This window comes from Cervus canadensis, chromosome 22, assembly GCF_019320065.1.
Source record: "Cervus canadensis isolate Bull #8, Minnesota chromosome 22, ASM1932006v1, whole genome shotgun sequence".
Taxonomy (NCBI): domain Eukaryota; kingdom Metazoa; phylum Chordata; class Mammalia; order Artiodactyla; family Cervidae; genus Cervus; species Cervus canadensis.
Genome location: NC_057407.1, coordinates 45,100,638 through 45,121,406, shown reverse-complemented (window position 1 = coordinate 45,121,406; position 20,769 = coordinate 45,100,638). Strand labels below are relative to the sequence as shown.

General features: G+C 41.2%; 1 protein-coding gene across 3 annotated transcripts in view; it reads right to left on the bottom strand.

Moving 5' to 3' along the window:
- Window positions 1–20,769, bottom strand: part of ULK4 (unc-51 like kinase 4) — a 502,923-nt gene that overhangs the window by 273,854 nt on the left and 208,300 nt on the right. For all 3 annotated transcript variants that reach the window (XM_043443377.1, XM_043443375.1, XM_043443376.1), the window contains one exon: window positions 17,331–17,379. In XM_043443377.1, the coding sequence (XP_043299312.1) occupies window positions 17,331–17,379 (49 nt within the window). The remainder of the gene's footprint in view (window positions 1–17,330; window positions 17,380–20,769) is intronic.

Below are 20,769 nucleotides of genomic sequence, written 5' to 3'. Positions count from 1 at the left end.
AAATGTAGTTTTCTAGACTTAATTCCCTTTCCCTGCCCCTCCCTCCACAGCATACCCCAGGCTGGGTTCTTTGGATAGACAGTCCAGTCTCCCATACAGGCAAGTCCTAGAGACACCCATCAATGAACTCAGTGCAGGGCCAGCTTGTGTCAGTCTCTGGGTTCACTGCCCAGGCCAGGGACACTGAGGTTCGGAGGGGCAGGTTTCTGGGCAGGTAAGAAGACGGTACCACCCGCAGGCAAACTTTCTGCTCTGGTGACCTTCCCTAGATCACCAGTCTACCACGAGACCACTGAGAAGGGGCCAGGAAAAGGAACACACTCCTCAAAACACAAACTAAAGAGATCTGTGGGGAGGGGAACAGAGGATCTCTGCAGAGGTAAAGGCCACAATTCATAATATAGTGAGTGGCAAAAAGGGAAAAACCAAAACATGCCTCTTGAAATGTAGTCCCCTAAATTGAAAAAATAATGACAACTTCCTTTAAAAAAAAAAATTAAAAGACTCATTTCTAAGCATGGCTTTCATCACTGGCAATCCCTGCCTCCCCAAAGAACTCAAGTTAACGAACCTTAAGAGTCCCAAGGCCCCTGAGGGCTGAGTGGACCCACTGAACATGACAGGAATCCTCAATATGCAAAACCAATCAAGATTCACCCTGGTCCCAGGTGACCTCACTCCCGCCCTGAGCTGCCTCCGTCACAGGGAGAAAGGCCTGGCTTTGCTTCAGCTGCAAGCCCCACCATCTATCTCAACAGTTTCACAGCACTGCACACTTTCTACACTAAACCCTCTAAAATATTAATTGTAGCTCAACTGGAGCTACGGAAAACTATAATACATTTTACAGTGAGGTAAAAGAAAATCCCAGTGATTCAACAGATACAGAGTATCTGAGGAGACCAGACAGGGGCAGAGACACGTATGTGATCAATCTCCCGGAGCACATGAGTAATGGATTTCAAACAGAAGCCTGTCGTGGAGAGCAAAATGAATCATCTTTACAAGGAAACCTAGAAATGGCCAGAGTAACGGTGGCACAACAGGAAGTACTAAGCCGTGAGTCATGAGGGCCGGCCGTCAGGGTAACACGACCGTGGCTTCTGCCTCAGCCGGTTAAGTTCAAGAATCACAATGTGAATTTTAATCTAAGAAAACATCAACTATCTGTGAATACCGGCATCACCTACCAGATACACACACACGGATTCCCGAGTCAGTCTCAGCTGCTGCTTCTACCAAGACTGCTCTGTGGTGTTCCTCACAACCATTTACCTGGCAGGCTTATTATAAAATACAGTGAGTAGTATTCCTTCAGCAGGACCACACACTTAGTAGGTTAACACAGAAGTGTTGTTATTTTACAGTTCTGGAGGATGGAACTCCAAGGCGGGTCTCCCTGAACTGACAATCAAGATGTCAGCAGAGCTCCGCTTCTTCCTGGAAGCCAGTTTTCCAGTTTTGGGAGGCTGCAGCATCCCTTGGCCTGGGGCCCCCATGTTCTGCCGTCAAAGCCAGCAGGGGCTACCCAGGTCCTACACATCTCATCAGGTTACTCTGAAAACTCCTCCTGCCTCCTCCTCGCACAGATAAGAATCCCGTGATTACACTGAGCCCACTCGGATAAGCCAAGAAAATGTCAACTTTAATTCCATCTACAAACTTAAGATTCCCACTGCATATGCATAGGTTTCAGGAATTAGAATGTGGACATCTCAGTGGGCGGAGGCAATATTTTGCCCATCATGAGTGCAAATTCTCTCAACACCATCCTACCCACAGCACAGGAGAAAATCTACATTAACACATAAAAAGCTTGCTCAGAGAAGGCATTTTTAAAATGTGAATGTCAGTGAATAACTATTGGTTACTACCTACAAAAATAAAAAGTATCTACTTAATATTGCTTCTTTTACTCACATGTTTGAAAATGTGCTTTCCACACAAATGGTTCCCAGGCAGATCTTTCTAAAGTAAAGCTGACCATGTCAAATCCTTGGTGAACATTCTTCCAAGGCTCACAGAGAACAGGAAGCAGAGTCTGAACTCCCCAGCAGGGACATAAAACCCTTCACAGTGTGGACCCCACATACCTTCCCTTACCCTCCACCACCACCCCTTACATACCCACTCATCCCCTCACACACCCACTCATCCCCTCACACACTCACTCATCCCCTTGCACACTCACTCATCCCCTCACACACTCACTCACTGAGCACCTACTATGTGCCTGTCAGTGATCCAAGAGCAGGAAACAATGGCAAACAAATACGACATTGCTCCTACTTCACAAAGTCAGTAATCTAGTGGTAGACTTTTTTAACCAACTAATCACCCAAAGCAACCATAAAACTGCAAACTTTCACACGTGTTATTAAGGAGGACAGGGTGCTATGAGCATCTGGGACAAAGGTGTCTCAGGTAATCCTCGAAAGAGACAGCTGGGAAGAGAGACGAGGACCCACTGGCAGCTGATGTTGGCAGGTGAGCAGAAAGTCATCTGAGCACCAGGAGGAGAGGCCTGCAAACCTTCCCTCTGGGGAGCGGAGCAGAGCAAGCACACGCTTCTGCTGGTGAACATGGTCCAACGCACTCCCTGGCACAAGGGTGCGTCCCTCCTGGAAGGGGCGCTGATCTCCCCCAGCGGGGACATGGCCCACGGTGTCTCTGTTCCACGTTACAGCTATGGAGTTCTGTCCGCCCCCACAGTGAGCTGTGAGCTCACTGAGGCCCAGGCCTGTGCTGCATTTTCCTACGCCCAGAAGGGCCTGACAACCAACGGACTGAACCATCACAGGTCACAGTCCACACCTCCACACAATAATACTCGCCACTTCTCTCTGACACACGCTGGGAAAATGGATGTAGTTCTGGTCGATGCCTGTTATTTCTCAGAAGGCAAACTGATAAATGGATCAAAGCACTTACATCAAGAGACCAAAAGAAGAACAAAACAATTCTAGTGAAAAGAGAAAAAGCAAAGATTAATGATTTTTTAAATTAATGTAATAGAACACAATCAGTTCAACTGGTAAATATCCAAGAGCTAGTTAGTGATTGGGGAGTGGAAGGGAGGAAACCATTAAACACTAGTTATCTTAATGCAGACAAAATGAGATAAGTCACAAACACCCCCAAGTTAGGAAGAAGGGTAAATGTCCATATATGAAAATAAATATTTACATAATGTACTTTAATAATGGAGTAGATATTCTAGAAAAATTCAAACTTTCAATGTAAATTAAAGAAGATAAGAAACCTTGAAGAGTCAGTATCTAGAGGAGAAGTTTTAAAGTTGTCAAAGAGTAACTAAATGGGGAAAAGAGTGAAATCTGTATAGAGAATTCCAAACAACTGATGTAGATACTCTGCCCTCAAGAAGCTAGAACTTAATTCCCACCCTTTGAGTGCCAGACTTGCCTAATAACTTGCTTCCTAAAGTAAAGTACAGAAAGTGGGGGAGTGGGGGGATGGGGGTGGGTAGTAAACTTCGAGCGGAGAAAACTGACAAACGCCAGCCACTTAATCGAGGTTAACACACTCGGTGAGAGGTCTTGTTGACCGCAGACACTTCTGATAGGATGTGATGAAAACAGTACTTCACCTCTGTGGTATTCCTCCCCCAAACCTGTAACGAGCTCATCATGAGAGAAAAAAATGGACATATTCAAATTACATAATATTCTTCAAAACACCAATAATATTCAGAACTACCAAGGTCATTCAAAACATGTAACGTCTGAGGAAATGCCACAGGCTAGAGGAGATTAAGGAGATACGATAACTAAATATTGAAGTAATCCACAGGAAAACAGGAAAAAGAAAACTGGAAAAAAAGAGGAAAAATAAAAAATAATATGGCAAATTTAATATCTAACATATCAATAATTACATTAAATATAAAAGGTCTAAATGAACCACTGAAAAGACAGATTTGAAGAATGGATTAATAAATAAAATGACCCAACTACATGCTGCCTACAAGAAACTCATATAAACTATAATAATAAAGGGAGACCAAACATTAAAAGGATAGAAAGAGACACACTTTTCAAACATTGGTCAAAACAAAGCAGGTGTGGCTATATTGGTATCAGAAAACATATACTCTAGAGAAAAGAAAATTAAAAGGAACATAGATATTACATAATGACAAAATAATGATAAAATGATATAAAATCACTAAGAAGACATAACAATCCTAAATATGTATGAACCAAGAAGAGAGATGCAAACACATGGAACTACAAATTATGAGACACGAGAAAGAAACAAATCCATAATTATAAATAAAGACTTCAATACCCCTCTTTCCTCAACTGATAAAATAACTAGAAAGAAAATCAGCAATATAGAACTCAACAGCACCATCATCCAACAGAGTCCAATCAACATTTATACAACACTTCAACCAATAACTGCAGAATACACATTCCTTTCAAGCATCCATGGAACACACACCAATAGGCCATATTCTTGGCTATAAAACAAATCTCAAAAAATATACATAAATTGAATGATGCATGTAAGGTATACCAATGTAGATTTTCTGCTTCTGACAATGTACTATAGTTAACACATTACTGACTAGGAGATTTTTGTAGAGACTAAAGCCTGTGGCCAATGATTTGTTGTAAAAGTGAAAGGACTTGTTTTTAAGTAAGTCCTTTCAAAACTGTGCATGTTAAATCTAGCGCTACATTACAAGTAATAATGCATGACACCTTAACTATTCGATACGTAACAGGTGGCCACTTAACGGTAACTCTGTGCCAGACGGCAGGTGAGGCTAGGGAGACAGGCCCATATTCTCACAGTTTGGATAAGGTAGAAAGGTCTGTCTGAAATCTGAAGGATGAGATGCACTCAGTCCTGCAAGGAGATGGGAGAAGAATATTCTGGGGAGAGGGACTAGTAGAAACAAAGGTCCTGAGAAGAAGAAAGGTAGGTCTACGCGGTATCTATTCCGCAAACTGAGCCTGAGCATGGTGACGGCAGAGTCGGGAAGAGAAAGTGAACAGGACGCGGGGCAGGAGCCCCAGTCAGCTCACACAGGGTTTGGCTGGAATTCGATTTCAGGATGTCTGTGATGAGAAGTCACTAAAAATCCAAGTATGCTGCTGAAAGCTTCTCACATGAAATATGAAGTGGTGTAAACTACACTTCCATATTACAAGGATTCTGAGATGGAAGAAAAAATGGAATGCCTGACGCCTGTATGACATGACATACAGAGTGTAAGTGTGCTAGACGTGAATAGAACTGAATGAAAGGACCAGAAGAGGCCAGTGTACAGAAGAGACCAGTGTACATGTCTTAAACATACATAAGACATCTGGACCCTAAATATTCATGATGCACTAAATATTAAACTGAATACTGAAACAGCAAGTACCAAAAATATTCAGTATACGTGAAGTTTTAACTAACTCGCACATCAATGACATCTATTCAGGTCCAGTGTCATCTTTGCTTAAGAAACACAAATAAAACCCACGGATGCTGAGCTAGTTCACTACCAAGTACAAACGGGGCCAACTATACATGTCTCTCCAAGTATGTGCTATTGGTGTAACATACTTTCCACTGGTGGGCCGTGCTCCTCAGACTCAACTCAGAGGAAGGTTCTCGAGGGCGGGGGGATACTAACATCCTGTTAGCCAGGATTCAGATGGGGTGTACTCCACCCTGCTTGCACCCTATTTAAAATGTGTTAATCTAGTCTATACCTTGCTTCTCACTGTACATACTTAAATGATTCAATAAAACACGTGATGTGAGTTTTTGTTTTTGATCTGTGATCCTTTGTGCTCAGGGAGCCCTTGGCTGCTCTGTCTGGTAGTTTATTGGAGGCGATCATAGATCAGGGTAATTATCTACATGACAGTGGGCAGGCTGAGGTAAATTAAAGATGCATATTGTAAACCCTACACCAATCACTGGAAGGCAAAGTACTCTACTGATAAAAAAGGCAGCTGGAAAAGACAGAAATAAAGCAGAAAGAACAGGAGATGTGATACAAAACCAGAAGTGAGATGGTACAATAGATTTAAATATGCTAATATCAATATTTACATTTAATGAAAATGTTCTAAGCACCTCAGATAGAAGACTAATTATATAAGACTGAATAAAGAGGTAAAACGCAACTACATCTATTGCCAGGAAAACACCTTTAAATATAAACACACAGGCTAAAATTTAAGTGATGGGAAAATATGTATCTATTAGCACTAATCAAAGAAAGCTGCAGTGGTGATGCTAACATCAGATAACGTGGATTTTAGGACAAAAAATATGACCAGGGAGAAAGACGAGAATCTCATTACAATAAACAGTTCTACTCCTCAAGATAACACATAATCCCAAGTTTAATTTTTACATGGAATAACAGAGCTACAAAGCAGAAAACAACAATGGCATAACCAAAACAGAAATAGCCAAAGACACAATTATAGCCAGAGACACCATTACCCCTCTCTCAAAAGTGACAGACAAGTGGACAGAATACCAGTAAAGACACAGAACATTTGAACAGACACTAACAGCCACCTTGACTTCATTGACATTCGCAGGGCATTCTAACCAACAACAGCAGTTATACTTTCTCCACAAGTAGAGGGGAAACATTTCCCATTTACCAAAACAGACCACAGGCTGGGTGATAAAGCAAGTCTGAAGAAACTGTATAGGATGCAAAACATAGAAAGTATGTTCTCCAACCACAGTGTAATTAAACTGAAATCAACAAAAATATACACGTGAGCCTCAAACACGGGAAAACTAAACAACAGACTTCTAAATAATCCATGAATCAAAAAAGAAATCACAACGGAAACTACAAATTATGTTGAACTAAATGAAAATGAAACATCTAAATTTTGTAGGATGGAACTAGGACAGCGCTTAGATGGAGATTTATAGTACTAAATGATCATATTAGTTGAGACAGAATAAACTCATGACCTCAGCATTTCTTAAAAAAATTAGAATAAAAGCAAAAGGCGAACCCAAAGAAAAACAGAGAAACGGGTATAATAAAGAGCAGAAATTAATGAAAAAACAAATCAGGGGGAAAATCAATAAAACCAAAGGCGAGGTCTTCTTTCAGAAGGCAAATAAAGGCAGTAAACCTCTAGCTAACTAAATTAGAGGAGGAAAAAAGAGAGAGCAAATAGTCAATTTCTCATTACTATTCAAATAAGCAGTATGAGAAATGAGAGGGAGGCATCACTATTGATTCTCAAACACTAAAAGGATAATAAGGTGATATCATAACCACCTCATGACAACAAATTTGAAAACTTAAATGAAATATACAAATTCCTTGAAGATCTCAAGAAGAAATAAACTGAATAACTATACATCCATTCATAGAAATAAATTTATACTTTAAAACTTTCCCACAGAGATAACTTCAAGCCCAAGTCGCTTCACTGGTTATTTTTACTAAACATTTAAAGGAGATGATAAACACCAACTCTAAAAGAAGTTTTTTCCAAAAAACTAAAGTGAAGGGAACATATTCCAACTCAATCCCTGGGGCCAACATATCCCTGATACAAAAGTCAGAAAAAGACTCTAAGAAAACTATAGAACAACATCCTTCATGGACACAGTTACAAAAATACTTAGAACTTTTACTAAATCAAATCCAGTGTTATATATTAAAAAAAAACAGAGCATGACAGGTTTTAACTCCAGGTGGCCAGACTGGTTTAACACAAACACACACACACAAATCAGTAATTTCACCATATTTTTTTAAAAAAATAAAGAATTACATGATCATTTTAATAGATGAAGAGAAACATCCATTACAGTGAAATCTCTCAGCAAACTAGGAACGAAAGGGAACTTCTCAACCTTCTCAAGGATTCTAACAAAACCCCATGGGTCACATCAGACCCAATGCTTTCTCCCTAGGAAAAAGTATGTTCAATAAAAGAAGCCAGGGATTCATTAAAAAAGAAAAGAGTCCACCCCTTACTACTCATTTATATAAAATTCTAGGAAATGCAACCTAATCTACAGAGACTGTAAGTGAATTAATAGTTGCCTGGAACAGGAGTGGGGACAGGGGAATAGATTAAAAATAAGCACAAGGAAACTTTGGAGGATGATGGTTGTGTTCATTATCTCAATTGAATACACATATGTAAGAACGCATCAAATTATACATTTAACACATAATAGAAATAAATCATGCCTATACATGTACATAGGGCTTCCCTGGTGGCTTGGCTGGTAAAAGAATGCGCCCGTGATGCAGGAGACTTGGTTTGATTCCTGGGTTGGGAAGATCCCCTGACGAAGGGATAGGCTACCCACTCCAGTATTCAGGGCTTCCCTGGTGGCTCAGACGGTAAAGAATTTGCCTCCAGTGCAACCTGGGTTCGATCTGTACATTGGGACAATCCCCTGGAGGAGGACATGGCAACCCACTCCAGTATTCTTGCTTGGAGAATCCCGTGGACAGAGGAGCCTGGCGGGTATTGTCCACGGGGTTGCCAAGAGTCGGATACAACTGAGCAATTAAGCATAGCACAGCACAGCACAGGGGTGTACACACACATACCCTGATGCCACGAATGTTACAATGTAAGATAGAGATATATTATTTTTTAAATTTTTTTAAAAGAAAAAAGAGGTCCCATTTTTTTAAAAGAAAAGAGAGGTATAATACATACATGGAAAATAATGAAGAAAATATGCATCAAACTACTAGGAAGACTTTCACGTTCTATCTTTGACATTTCTGTCCTGTTTGAGCTTTTATACAAGCATGTACTGCTTTTGTTGTCAGCAAAAATAAACCAAAAAATCCTTTGTAATAACTTGCCCTCACTGGCTCATCACAGTCCTCCTCCAATTTGGTACCTCTAATAAATCCAAAATGCAATTTTACTTGCTATAACTATTTAAAAAGCTCTCCTTTCCCCATAAATCTGTAAACTACTTTAGAGCATCAGATTTCCTGGCTCAGCCTGAAAACCCTTTGCAGTGCTGGGTCAGCACATAAATTCTGCTTTCTCTTACTCATCCAAGAAAACAAATGCAAAAATCATGAAAAGCAAATGCTAGTAGATATTTGCTGCTTTATTCAAAACTAGTAACTTTTTAGTGGTATTTCCACATTCTTAAGTTGGTATTCTCAATAGTTTAGCACATGAATAAACTCATGCGGTCCTACATTACCGAAGAATTTTGAGAAAATGTACCATTCGCTGACCATATATTGAGAAAGAATGATCATCGCTTTTAAACTTGACTCTTTCAGTAACTCTTTATATTTACCACAAGCTATTTTACTTGGTTCCATCTATCAAAGAGCCCCAAACACATGGGACTTTGGAGCTATGAGAATGGGCAAGGCCTGAGGACCACAGTGGGCATTTTAACACAAGCCTGAACCCAAAGTTGACCAATGGCCAACGGCTGGGCATCCTCAGATAAAGCAGCATTAGGAAAGAAGTAAAACTGAGTGATATCACTAGTCAAGGCCAAAATTCAGGGGAGGACAACGTGCTGGAAACAAACATGGTTGTGTTTAGAGTGACTTCCTCCTGAAGGGAAATTCACAATGTGATGGAGGAAATAGATAAGAAATCACCTACTGCAGCATAATCCAACAGAAATAGAATACAAGCAACATATTTTTAATATTCTGAAAGTTACAGTAAAAAAAAAAAAAGGGAAAGAAACAAAATTAATTTTAACAATAGTCCCTTTAGCCCAATATACTCCAAATACTGCCATTTAAACATGTAATCAATACAAGAAAATTACTCAACTACTTTACATTCATTTTTCCCTTGGAAATTTGGTATGTGTTTGACACTTAAGACTGCATCTCAACTCAGACCAGCCGTGTTTCACATGCTTGTTGTGCTCTATGTGGCTGCCGACTGCCATGCTGAAAAGCGCAGGTCTACATGAGAAATTTAATCAACAGCACAGGCAATGAGATGAGTGCAGGGGGAGAGGCGCACATAAGTACCTAAGATTCACGGACCTTCAGCCAAGAGTTCTGCCTCTTCTTCCAGTATTATACTGACTTTTGCTTTTCAAAATTTAATCCAGTGTTTGTTTCCTCTCGATTCCCTCTCATGACACTTTACTGGACCACACCTCTCTTCACTTGTCTGTAACTTAATCTCATTCAGGTTTCACTTGCTTGCTGGGCCCTAATTTTACCCTTACTTCACAAGTCTCATTCCACAATCAACTAAGAATTTTAAAAAAACAAAACACAAAAGCTTACACTCTACACAAGTACTTATCACCTAATGCTTTGTAACTAGGCCACCTCCTTGCAGAGAAGAAAGAAGGAAGAGTTAGTATGTTTCCTCAATGTGAAGCCCAGGAATCAGGAGCAGAACTAGAGACAAGAATGTGCTTGGTCGCTCAGCTGTGTCCAACTCTTTGTGACCCCGTGGACTGTAGCCCGCCAGAGTCCTCTGTCCATGGGGATTCTCCAGGCAAGAATACTGGAGTGGGTGACCATGCCCTCCTTCCAGGGGATCTTCCCAACCCAGGGATTGAACTCAGGTCTCCTCCATTGCAGGCAGATTCTTTACCGCCTGAGACAACAGGGAAGCCAGAGAAACAAGAATGATGATGATAAAACTCAAGATCCCGTTGGCTTGGGAGAAGCTCTATGTGACATACTCTCACTATGTGCCCTGAGATTGGCCAAAGGTATCCTAAGCCTTATTTCAGCATTTTTTACAGTGAGTATAATTTGTAGTTTTTAACTTAATAAAGTCCATATTCTCTCAAAGCCCAGTTGGGCTGATTATGCAGAAACCAACCATGCTTTACCCAAGTTATTATACGTTTATTTTACTAAGCTTCAACCCATTTATTCAGCTAACTAGATAACATGGTATTGATCAGATCAACACCACTGGTTCAGTTGCTATTTGAACAAATTCACTTCATTCAATCCAGTATCAATACATTGCACCTCTGCCCGAAAGAGTTATCCTGCAAATATACATTTATGACATAAGCTACTAAGAATAGATCTGTGCAAATCCACCTCCTTCCCAATCGCCACCAAATAAAACACTTCAAACTATACACGGTTAGCGGTGTATAAACTCATCTTCATATACAACATGAATTGCTTATCAGTTCATCCTACAATCCACAGAATCCCTGACTGGCATCCATGTAGGTTGAGGAATCAGATTCACCCCCTGCATCCAGTAAGCACTCTTTGTGTAACTTTTAGCACTTTCCTAGGTCAAGTATTTTGAAATTGGAATCAAACCACATTTCCTGTTTTAGAAATTCATGCTCAAGTGCATAGCAGAAGCTTATCAATGGCATATTGAACACAAAAAGGGTCTTAGCTTATAAGGAACTTATCATTTTAACCCTAAGAACCAACTCACATTAGATGGGCTGCAACTAGAATGGATCAAAGTAACTTTAAAAGTCCGATGAATACTCGGGATTAGAAACATTTCTTAAGTGTGATGTGGCTACCAGTGCGTACCACCTCAGTATGTCAGTGATTAAATCCTTTATGCTCCAAAGGTCCACAAGGCTTTCCAGGTGGCCCCGGTGGTAAAGAACCTGCCTGCCAATGCAGAAAACTTAGGAGATGTGGTCCAATGCCTGGGTTGGGAAGATCCCCTGGAGAAGGGAACGGCAACCTACCCCAGTATTCTTGCCTGGGGAATGATATAGATAGAGAAGCCTGGTAGGCTGCAGTCCATCGGGTCGCAAAGAGTTGGACATGACTGAAGAGACGCAGCATACACGCATGCAGGGTTTGATAGCACCCTGTGTTTTCAGATATCCACTGGGGGTTAAACAGAACTGAAGCAATGCAGCACCAGAAGTCCATAAAGAGATTCTTTCCTAAAGGTACCATTGACTTGAAAGATTTACTCAAGCTTGCTTCAACTGCTATCATTGAGAACTGCTAAAACAATATAATTGTCAAACTAGTGTATTGCTAATCCCATTTTTATTGTTAACATTTGCCAATGAAATTGCTCTTTAATTGTTTGCTCTGGAATAGACATAAAATATCATGACAGTGATATTTTGGCACATATTGGAAAATCTGCTATGAATATAGATTTTTTCCAATAAAATACAGGTTGCCCATATTACTTGGCATTAAAATGATTTACGGAAGTAGGCCAAAAGAAAAAACTACTGAAATAAAATGAGGAGAGACCAGAGTTATAGCAAAATCCAAAGGCTGATCCATCCAAATTCATACTTAAGACTCGTTTAAACACAATGTTTACTCTTTGGAACACTTTCCAATGAGGAAAGAAGAACGAGGAAAGAAGGAGAAAGGGAGAAGGCTGCTCATCCAGCAACTCAACACTCAAAACCCAGCCATCAGGCCCTCCTGTGGTTGACTTTCCCCAGGAGTCCCCATTTATTAAGCAGATCCAGACTGCCTGAGTGTCGCAGACCCTGCAGCCTGTGTATGGGAGCCTGGCTTAATTCAGGGCAGGCTGCCTGAGGCTCTGCTGTCCCGCAGTGGCCCTGTGCTGTCAGGGAAGATGCAGCGTCTCACCCAGGTGGGCCCTGCCAGGGAAGCAGCACCCAGCTGCTGCGGCAGCTCCTTTTTGTAAGCCATCAGCTGCCTGGCTCTGTCCACCACTTGGCCTGCCAAGAGTGGGGACACTGGCAGGTGCAACCCAGGATTAAAAATATCCTGGCTGCTCTCTGGCCTGAATGTGATGCTAGAACTCCTGGGCCCTTAGATCAGACCTCTGAGACCAGTTCTGTCTTTTAAGTTTCCTTCCCAGAGTCCCTCTGACTGATCTCAAAAGCCTCGCTGATGGAAATTGCGGGCAGCTCCCAAAATCCAGCTTTCAACCTGTTTCAAGTTTCCAATAAAAGCTCATGACCCTAAATCTCCCCCCAACACAACCCCTTGGCCAGGCAGTCTATGTCCTCACTGCATGCTGCCCTGGCGCAAAGGGGCTCAAAAAGATTTTTTTAAGTAGAGGATCCTGACTTTTTAATTTTTAAGTGGAAGTATAGTTTATGTACAATAATATATGTCACAGGTGCAGAATATATTGATTCACATCTTTTAAAGCTTACACTACATTAACAGTTATTATAAAATATTGGCTATATTCCCCAAGTACAATATAGCCTTATAGCTTATTTTATACATAATTGTACTCTTAGTCCTCTACTCCTATATTGCCCCCTCCTCCCTTCCCTCTCTGCACTGGAAACCACTACTTTGTTTAGAGGATCCTGATTTTGAAGAGTATAAATTATTTGCAAAGAACCACAGTAAAAAGACCTGCAGGGTCTGGTCCCAAAGTACTCACTCCCTACCATCTCTCCATGGCACTGGTGCAGGCACATTTAAGTACTCAGCATAGCCTAGCTTCGAGACCGCTCTCCTCATGACAACCCCCTGTTAAAAGGTTACTTCTGTGAGATTCCTCTCCCTACATGGAGCAGAGCCCATCATTCCCTCCCCTGGAAATCATAGTACTCTCTTTCTCTCTCAGTAAAGCTCCTACCAAACAGGACAACAGATACAGAATTCTGCTGCCTTCATCTTCACCTTCCTCTAGGCCTGCAGGAAAGACACAGACGCTGATTATAGTCCCTGCCCACCAGATGAGGCAGTTTTGCTTTCTTAAAGAAAAACATCTCAGACAGGATGTCTTACATCGTGGGCAAAAGTACACATCATATGGGAAACTCAAGACAAGAAGGAAGTTATAAACTCCATTATCAGGCTTTAGGTACCTCAAACCAAAGATGGAAAACAGTTATGGGCTGAGAGTAAAGAAAAAACTCATCAGGAGATCACAGTGGACCACCAGCTGAACAGGTCAAACGCTGCTTTGTTTTTTAGTGAGTGGCCCGAAGAGCAGTAGCCAAGGGTCTCGGTCCAACCTTTTCATTATGTCTTGTTCTGATCAAACCACTACGAGAAGCTGTTCTATATACACCAGACACCACCTAGGCCCTCGAACTTAGAAACCAAACCTAACTAAAGTTATAAACTGTGTTTCCTTGAATCTAGGAATCCGTCAGTTCTAAGATACACCATTATTTTATCAAGCACTACAGAAGAAAAGTGCTGCCAATTAAACTATGGCATGGTTTCTTACTACTTAGAATCTGCATTTTATTTTTATTGAAAGAGTTCTTTTAAACTTAGACATAGTTTTTTTTATAACATATTATTCTTGGGCACTAATAAAAAGAAAAGGAAAACTGAAATGTATCGGTTAAGGCAATGACAACCAGGTCACCTGGCTGAAGGCAACTGTTAAATGTCACTGGTTTGGGAAGTACAGTCCAGTTTCAGAAATGTTAAAATTTTAATAAAAAAATGTACAGCACAGAATCAATAAAACACTCTCTTACGTCTAGCTCAGTGACAAAAATTGGAAAGGACAAGGCAGTAGTTCATAGGATAACCGCTAAAAAAGACACTTCATTGATTAAAAATGTATGTATACAGAGAAAACAGTTCAGGGTATTCAACTCAAGAAAGATGAAAACAGAACAAGGATTTGAGAATATTCTTCAAGGACATCAAAAGTCCTATCCCAAAAAGTGATTTCCAATTGTTTTTTCTTTATATTTTTTAAAAAAATAAGAGCCTACAAGAAACTTGAGCATGGAGATGTTCTATTTGGAGGAAGAGTCTCACCTAGAAATGCCTCTGAAGTCACACAACATGTGACCAGCTGGAATCCTGACCTGGAGAGTGTGTGTAACCTCCATCCACTCCCTGTGACAGTTACAACCCAACAACAAGGGTTTAAATGGTGGCACTGATCAATTAAACATTTGCACAATATGAAGCCTTGCTAGTTGCCAGTAATACAAAGATTCAGCACGGGGGAGGGGGATTGGTAAGGCACAAGGGAGAATTTCCCACATTGGGATTTCAGACCTTGAGATGACTGCCAAAGGCTGGGGTGAGAACTTTCTATCAGTCACAAGGAGCTGTAGTGATCTTAGCAGGTCAGAAGCCCCCTGGGCACAGCAAGGGGGTGAGTAACATCCGAGAGTTTCAAGTCTGGTCAAGCTCCAGCTCTCTGAGTCTGAAACACCAAGTCTAGCACAAGCCAGATGTGGCTGAGAGTAGACAGCTTTGGCTCCTGCCCCCTGCCCAGCCATGTGGCTGAACCCAGCCGTTTATGGCACCCATGGCCCTCCAAACACAAATCCGACTCCACAAATTAGCAAGCGATGTATGTCCTGCGGAAGGCAGGAGGTACATATACCACCAGGCGAAGCTTAACAATCTCCACTAGACAGCTGGTGATCGCCATGATGCGTCACCTCCTGTTTCTCTATTTTCTCTCTTTCTTCTCCTGAATGCCCAAAGGTTGCTCTGCTGGAAGCGAAACAAATGGGCGCTAGAGCAATGCCTGCGGGCTGGGGGCAGATTCTCACGGTTCTTCTGGCTATGTTCTTGGGCTCTGCTGAGACCAGGAAATAGAGGAAAGCTACTGAGCCAGTCTGTTTCCCTTGCAGACAAAACCGGGGAACATAGGGGAGCCACCACACTGATCCCTTCCCTCCTGGCTGTAACAAGGACAGAGGCCCTTTGGTATCATGTGGGGATGGAGCGGAGGGGAGGACGCCCCGGCCTGGACCTCCTTCACTGCCCCTCCTTTCCCAGCAACCCTCGGCACCACCCCCCACCCCCAGTGCCTGACCCAGCTGGTGAACTGCCTTGCATAACTGTAGCTCCCACGGCCCAGATCTGCTCTGTGGGTGCAAGTCTCAGGCCCCGTCATGAAGCGGGGCTGGAGGACTGGGAGCGTGGCTCTGCTGGGCTCAGGACCCAAGCGGAGTGCCAAAAAAACACTGCCCTCATCTGCATGCAGCTTTGCATCACATTTGCATACCAACAAGAGACTGACCCAGACTTGCCTGTTGAGTGTCCAGGAGTCTCCGGCGGAGGTGTGGGTCAGCTTGCTACAGGGTCGGGGCAGTGAGTGCATGGGACCTTTTGAAGAAGGTTGCAATTATCTTCTCCTGACACTTCCTCTAAAATCCCCTTTGACCACTGGAAATGGTTCAATCGTCTTAGGACGCCAGCTCTGGGTCATCTTGGTGTCACTTGAGCATGCTTTGGGAATGCCCACCTCTACTGCCCACCTAACTCAAATTACTCAGCAAACCCCACAGCTCTCCTCCAAGGGCAATCTGTGGCCAAGAAAAATAATGTTTTCACCATACAGCCCTATCAGAGCACAAGTAACATGCAGATTAATATTTTAAGATGATTAAAGAGAGCTAATTTTCCATGTGTAGGGTTATCTGATGGTACAAGCTTTATGGATGACCGAGTCAGGTTCCACTGATCTGACTAGGGATGGGTCCCCTCCTTTGTTGCCTGCACTGACAGCCACGGAGGGAAAGTTTTTGGTAAAGGGGGACAACCCACCCAGGTACAAGAGAACATTTTTTTATCTAAGGGCACTCCCTTGCTGTAAGTACCAACTCGGTTTTCAGTGTAATTCTCAGATTTAAGTTTAGTATAAATAGAGATTTAGCAGAAGTGAGAAAATCCAACCCTACATCCCATTTTATTCTCTACACAGAGTAACCAGAGAGGAAAGGTTTTCTTTAACTGGCGGTTTTCAATCAAGCTGCGTTCTATGAATAGGAAAAAAAAAAAAAAATGGTGTACAGAAGCTAAGCTACTCTACATTCTGATGAGGACAACTTCCGCCCATAGGCATCAAACTGCTGACCTGACTCAGTGATGACAAAGTCAGAGAGCTTCATGCTGAACACGAGAACATGCAGACTGAAGCACAGCGATCATCATTCTGCCATTTCATCCACAAACCAAACTCAGATATTCTTTGTATATTTTGTTGTTGTTCAGTCGCTAAGCCGTGTCCAACTCCTTGGAACCCCATGGACTGCAGCACGCCGGGCTCCCCTGTCCTTCACCGTTGCCTGGAGCTTGCTCAAACTCATGTCCATTGAGTCAGTAGGGCTACCTAACCATCTCATCCTCTGTCATCCCCTTCTCCTCCTGCCTTCAAATCTTTCCCAGCATACTTCTATATATATCTTTCTATAGTAGATAAGGTAATTTTTAACTTAATAGAAATAAAATGTGAAGGATTTCCAGAAAGGTCCAGATCATTAAACAATATCCCTGTACCATCGCAGAGCTAGACGAGAGCTCAGACAAGGAAACTGAGGCCCCACAGGTTAAGTGACACCACAGACACACAATCCGGCTGTGCAGGCCGCCCAACCAAACCACGTGGCCAAAGCTTCAAAAATGTTTTCAATTTTTCACTTGAATTTCAGACACACATTTCTTCTCTTACCAGAATTACTTCAAAAACGCGTGAGATCAGTTTGCTGTCTTCCACAAGTCTGTTAAAAAGAAATGCAAAGATAATGTATTAATAATGATTCTTAAAATTATTTAAACTGCTGCCCCAACATGGAGCACTGCAGCCCCATGTTTTACTGCTGAAATACTGTGACTGAGGAATAGTATGATTAAACACTCATTTTAATACACTGAATTACATCTAAACACAAGAAATGTGAGGCTTCTTTGAGAATGACTATTAGCTTTGCCTCATTGAGCTGCACCAGGCAAAACCTCAAACATATATATAAATGTAAAAAATGTATTTAAAAAAACAATTATTATAAAGACTATCAAAATAGGCAATGGCAGCTGAAATAATGCAACCTATCCTTCACGTAGTTAAATTATAAGCTTGCCACACTGTAATCTTTCATATGTACCTCATTAGTTATTTTCTCAACATTAATGATTTAATGTTCAATGATTTTTAATGATCTTTAACTTTAAAAAAAAGTAGACACCAATCACACAATAGCTTCGAGGCACTTTCACCAAACCTAGTGATAAGTGGTCATTTTTTGCAACAGAAGACTTTCTCCAAGCAATTTAAAGGAAAATAGCCTTTATTCAAAAGGGATAGTTTTTTTAAGAACAATACTTCAATTTCTAAATATTCCTTTAGTCCACGGGTCAGAGAACTTTCTCTGTAAAGGGCCAAATAGTAAATATTCTGGGCTTCACAGGCCATGCAGTCTCTATAGCAACAATTACCTCCGCCACAATAGTGTAAAAGTAGGTATAAATAATCTATAAATTAATAAGCATGGCTGTGTTCCAATAAAATTTTATTTACAAAAAGAGGCAGTTTCCCATATTAGGCCCATAAACTATAATTTGTTGATCCTCCTTCAGTGGCAAAAACCACTACAATATTGTAAAGTAATTTAGCCTCCAACTAATAAAAATAAATGGGAAAAAAATAAAATAAAAAATAAATAAATAAATAAATAAAAAGAAAATCAAATTCCTTAACTTGACTAGACATTACTTTGTAGGATAAACCACAGTGCTTAAGACAAGCATATTCCTTTCGCTGTAGGTATGGGCTGTTTGTCTATTTCACAGAGGACATCAGGTGGATAGAAAGGGAATTTATCATCTGGCCTCCCTGGAGCTTATTTGTCTATAATACTACATTGATAAAAGAAAAGCCTATGAGACTAGCAAAAAAAAAAAAAAAGATCACAGTGTTTTAGAAATATCTGTTAAGGAAAAGCGAGCTACAGAGTGAATCCCCAAAGACAGAAGCACTTAGAAAACACTAGCTCAGTATCTAGCAAAAATAAACGTGATCATTTTCTATAGTCTTGATAGATCAGAGGGGAAAAGTTTTGACTACAAGTATTAAATTCATTGACATTCTCTCCCTTTCCTGGGCAACTGCAGGCCCAGGAAGGAAGATGGAGCTCCTTATACCATGAGTGGGTAGGACAGGAAATGCACAAACTCAGGACCAAATGCAACTTTAGGTCAACACATCCTTATTTCTCTTCGTTTCCTAGATATTGACCACATCATTTCCTAAATTGGTCTTCTGAAATTTTTGTGATATATACTCTTACCAGGTCCAGGCCTGAAAGAGCCAAGCACATAAATCTCTGAGTGTGGTTGCCCTAGCAACCAAAAGCCAGGAACATCACAGGGACAGAGGCACCCGTGCTTCCTCAGTGGTACCAAGGAGTGACGGCTCCCTGTATCACAGCCTACTCCAACATTCAGATCCAAAAGCAGACACTCACAAGGCCAGACTTTTTATGACGGTATTTTAAAATACATTCTATTACCAACATGTGTGCATGCTAAGCTGCTTCAGTTGTGTCTGACTCTTTGTGACCCTGTGGACCCTATGTAGCCCTCCAGGCTCCTGTGTCCATGGTATTCGCCAGGCAAGAATACTGGAGTGGGTTGCCATGCTCTCCTCCAGAGGATCTTCCCGACCCAGGGATCAAACTCCTGTCTCTTGCGTCTCCTGCATTAGCAGGCAGGTTCTTTACCACTAGCATCATATGACTACATAAATGATCTTAATTCAATCTTAAAAATTGCAACTAGTTCATCTCCAGGTCTCTGCATGACAAGTAGGCTGACCTGCACTACCTCTTAACACTCTTTTAAGTTCTAACAGTTCAGTCCTTACATTCTTCTGAACACAATCAACCAGAACAATTTTGTTCTTTGATCTGACTAACACATCATTTACAGCCATGTCTGGAAAATTAAAAGCGAACTCAAGGTTAAAAAAAAATCGCTTTTAGTGAAAAAAATTTTTTTTTCTATGACATTTTCTGTGACCCATGAACTAACCTCACATGTAATCTCAAAAGAATGCTAAAACAGGTATGGGACAGGGGTGGCTGCAAACACTTACAACTATCTAAAATGCATCAGTTTTACAGACTGTGGGAAGTGACCAATAAGTGGGCGATGAGTACTGACTAGCATTTTCCTAAATTTAAAATAATAAAATAGATATCTAAAGATGTCACACATACTATTGTTTCTGTGGCATTTTTATTTCACTTATATGTGTACTGGGTAGTGACCTATTGTGAGTTGTATAAAAAACACCTGAAATCCACAGATTCCAGGCTGCTTCAGAGACCTTAGTTTTTAATATGTTCTTAAATTTTGATTTTAAAAACTGGGTCTGCTTACTTAACGCATCTCCTTTCCTATCACCACAGGTCCAATTAGTAGCTCAGCTCTCAAATGACCAAACCCTTAATGTGCTCTGAATAATGGAGTGCACTTCCTCTGACTTGGTGTTCCGGGGAGCAGCTCCGGGGCTCGGGCCTCTGTAGCTCACGGAGGATGAGGCTTACCTCTGAACAACATGGATGTGGCTCATTCTCAGGGAATCATTCAGGCAGAAAGTCTTAAATCATTATATTAGACTTTGGAAAATCATGATGCAAAAGGCGACCTTATTTGGGGGCTCTGTTGTGGTTGGCCCCCATGATTTAAATGACCAGTATCATTTTACTACACGAGTCTGCTATTTCCTAAAATTGAAAAGAATGAAAATGCTATGGCTTATGGACAGCCCAGAGGACAGGAAGGGAAAGATTTATCTGAATCTTCTAAACCAAAAACAAAGTAGAGATCTTTTTGAAATTATCCCACATCTTCAAAGGATTATGAAGTTATTAACTGTAGTAAACTTTTCTTCCTTTATGTTAGCCATTTAAGCACACTGTGTTTAAGTAATTCCAGATGATTAAGTTGAATATACTGCCGTTTCTAAACTCCATTTCTGGGACTACTTTACATTGGGTTTTTTGAGGGGGTTTAGGGGAGGGGTTCTTTTTCCCCTAAATGGTGTAATTAATGATAAGAGTGTGTGTGATGAAAGAATTTTCCTTACAAAGTTTATTTCAGGAGATTCA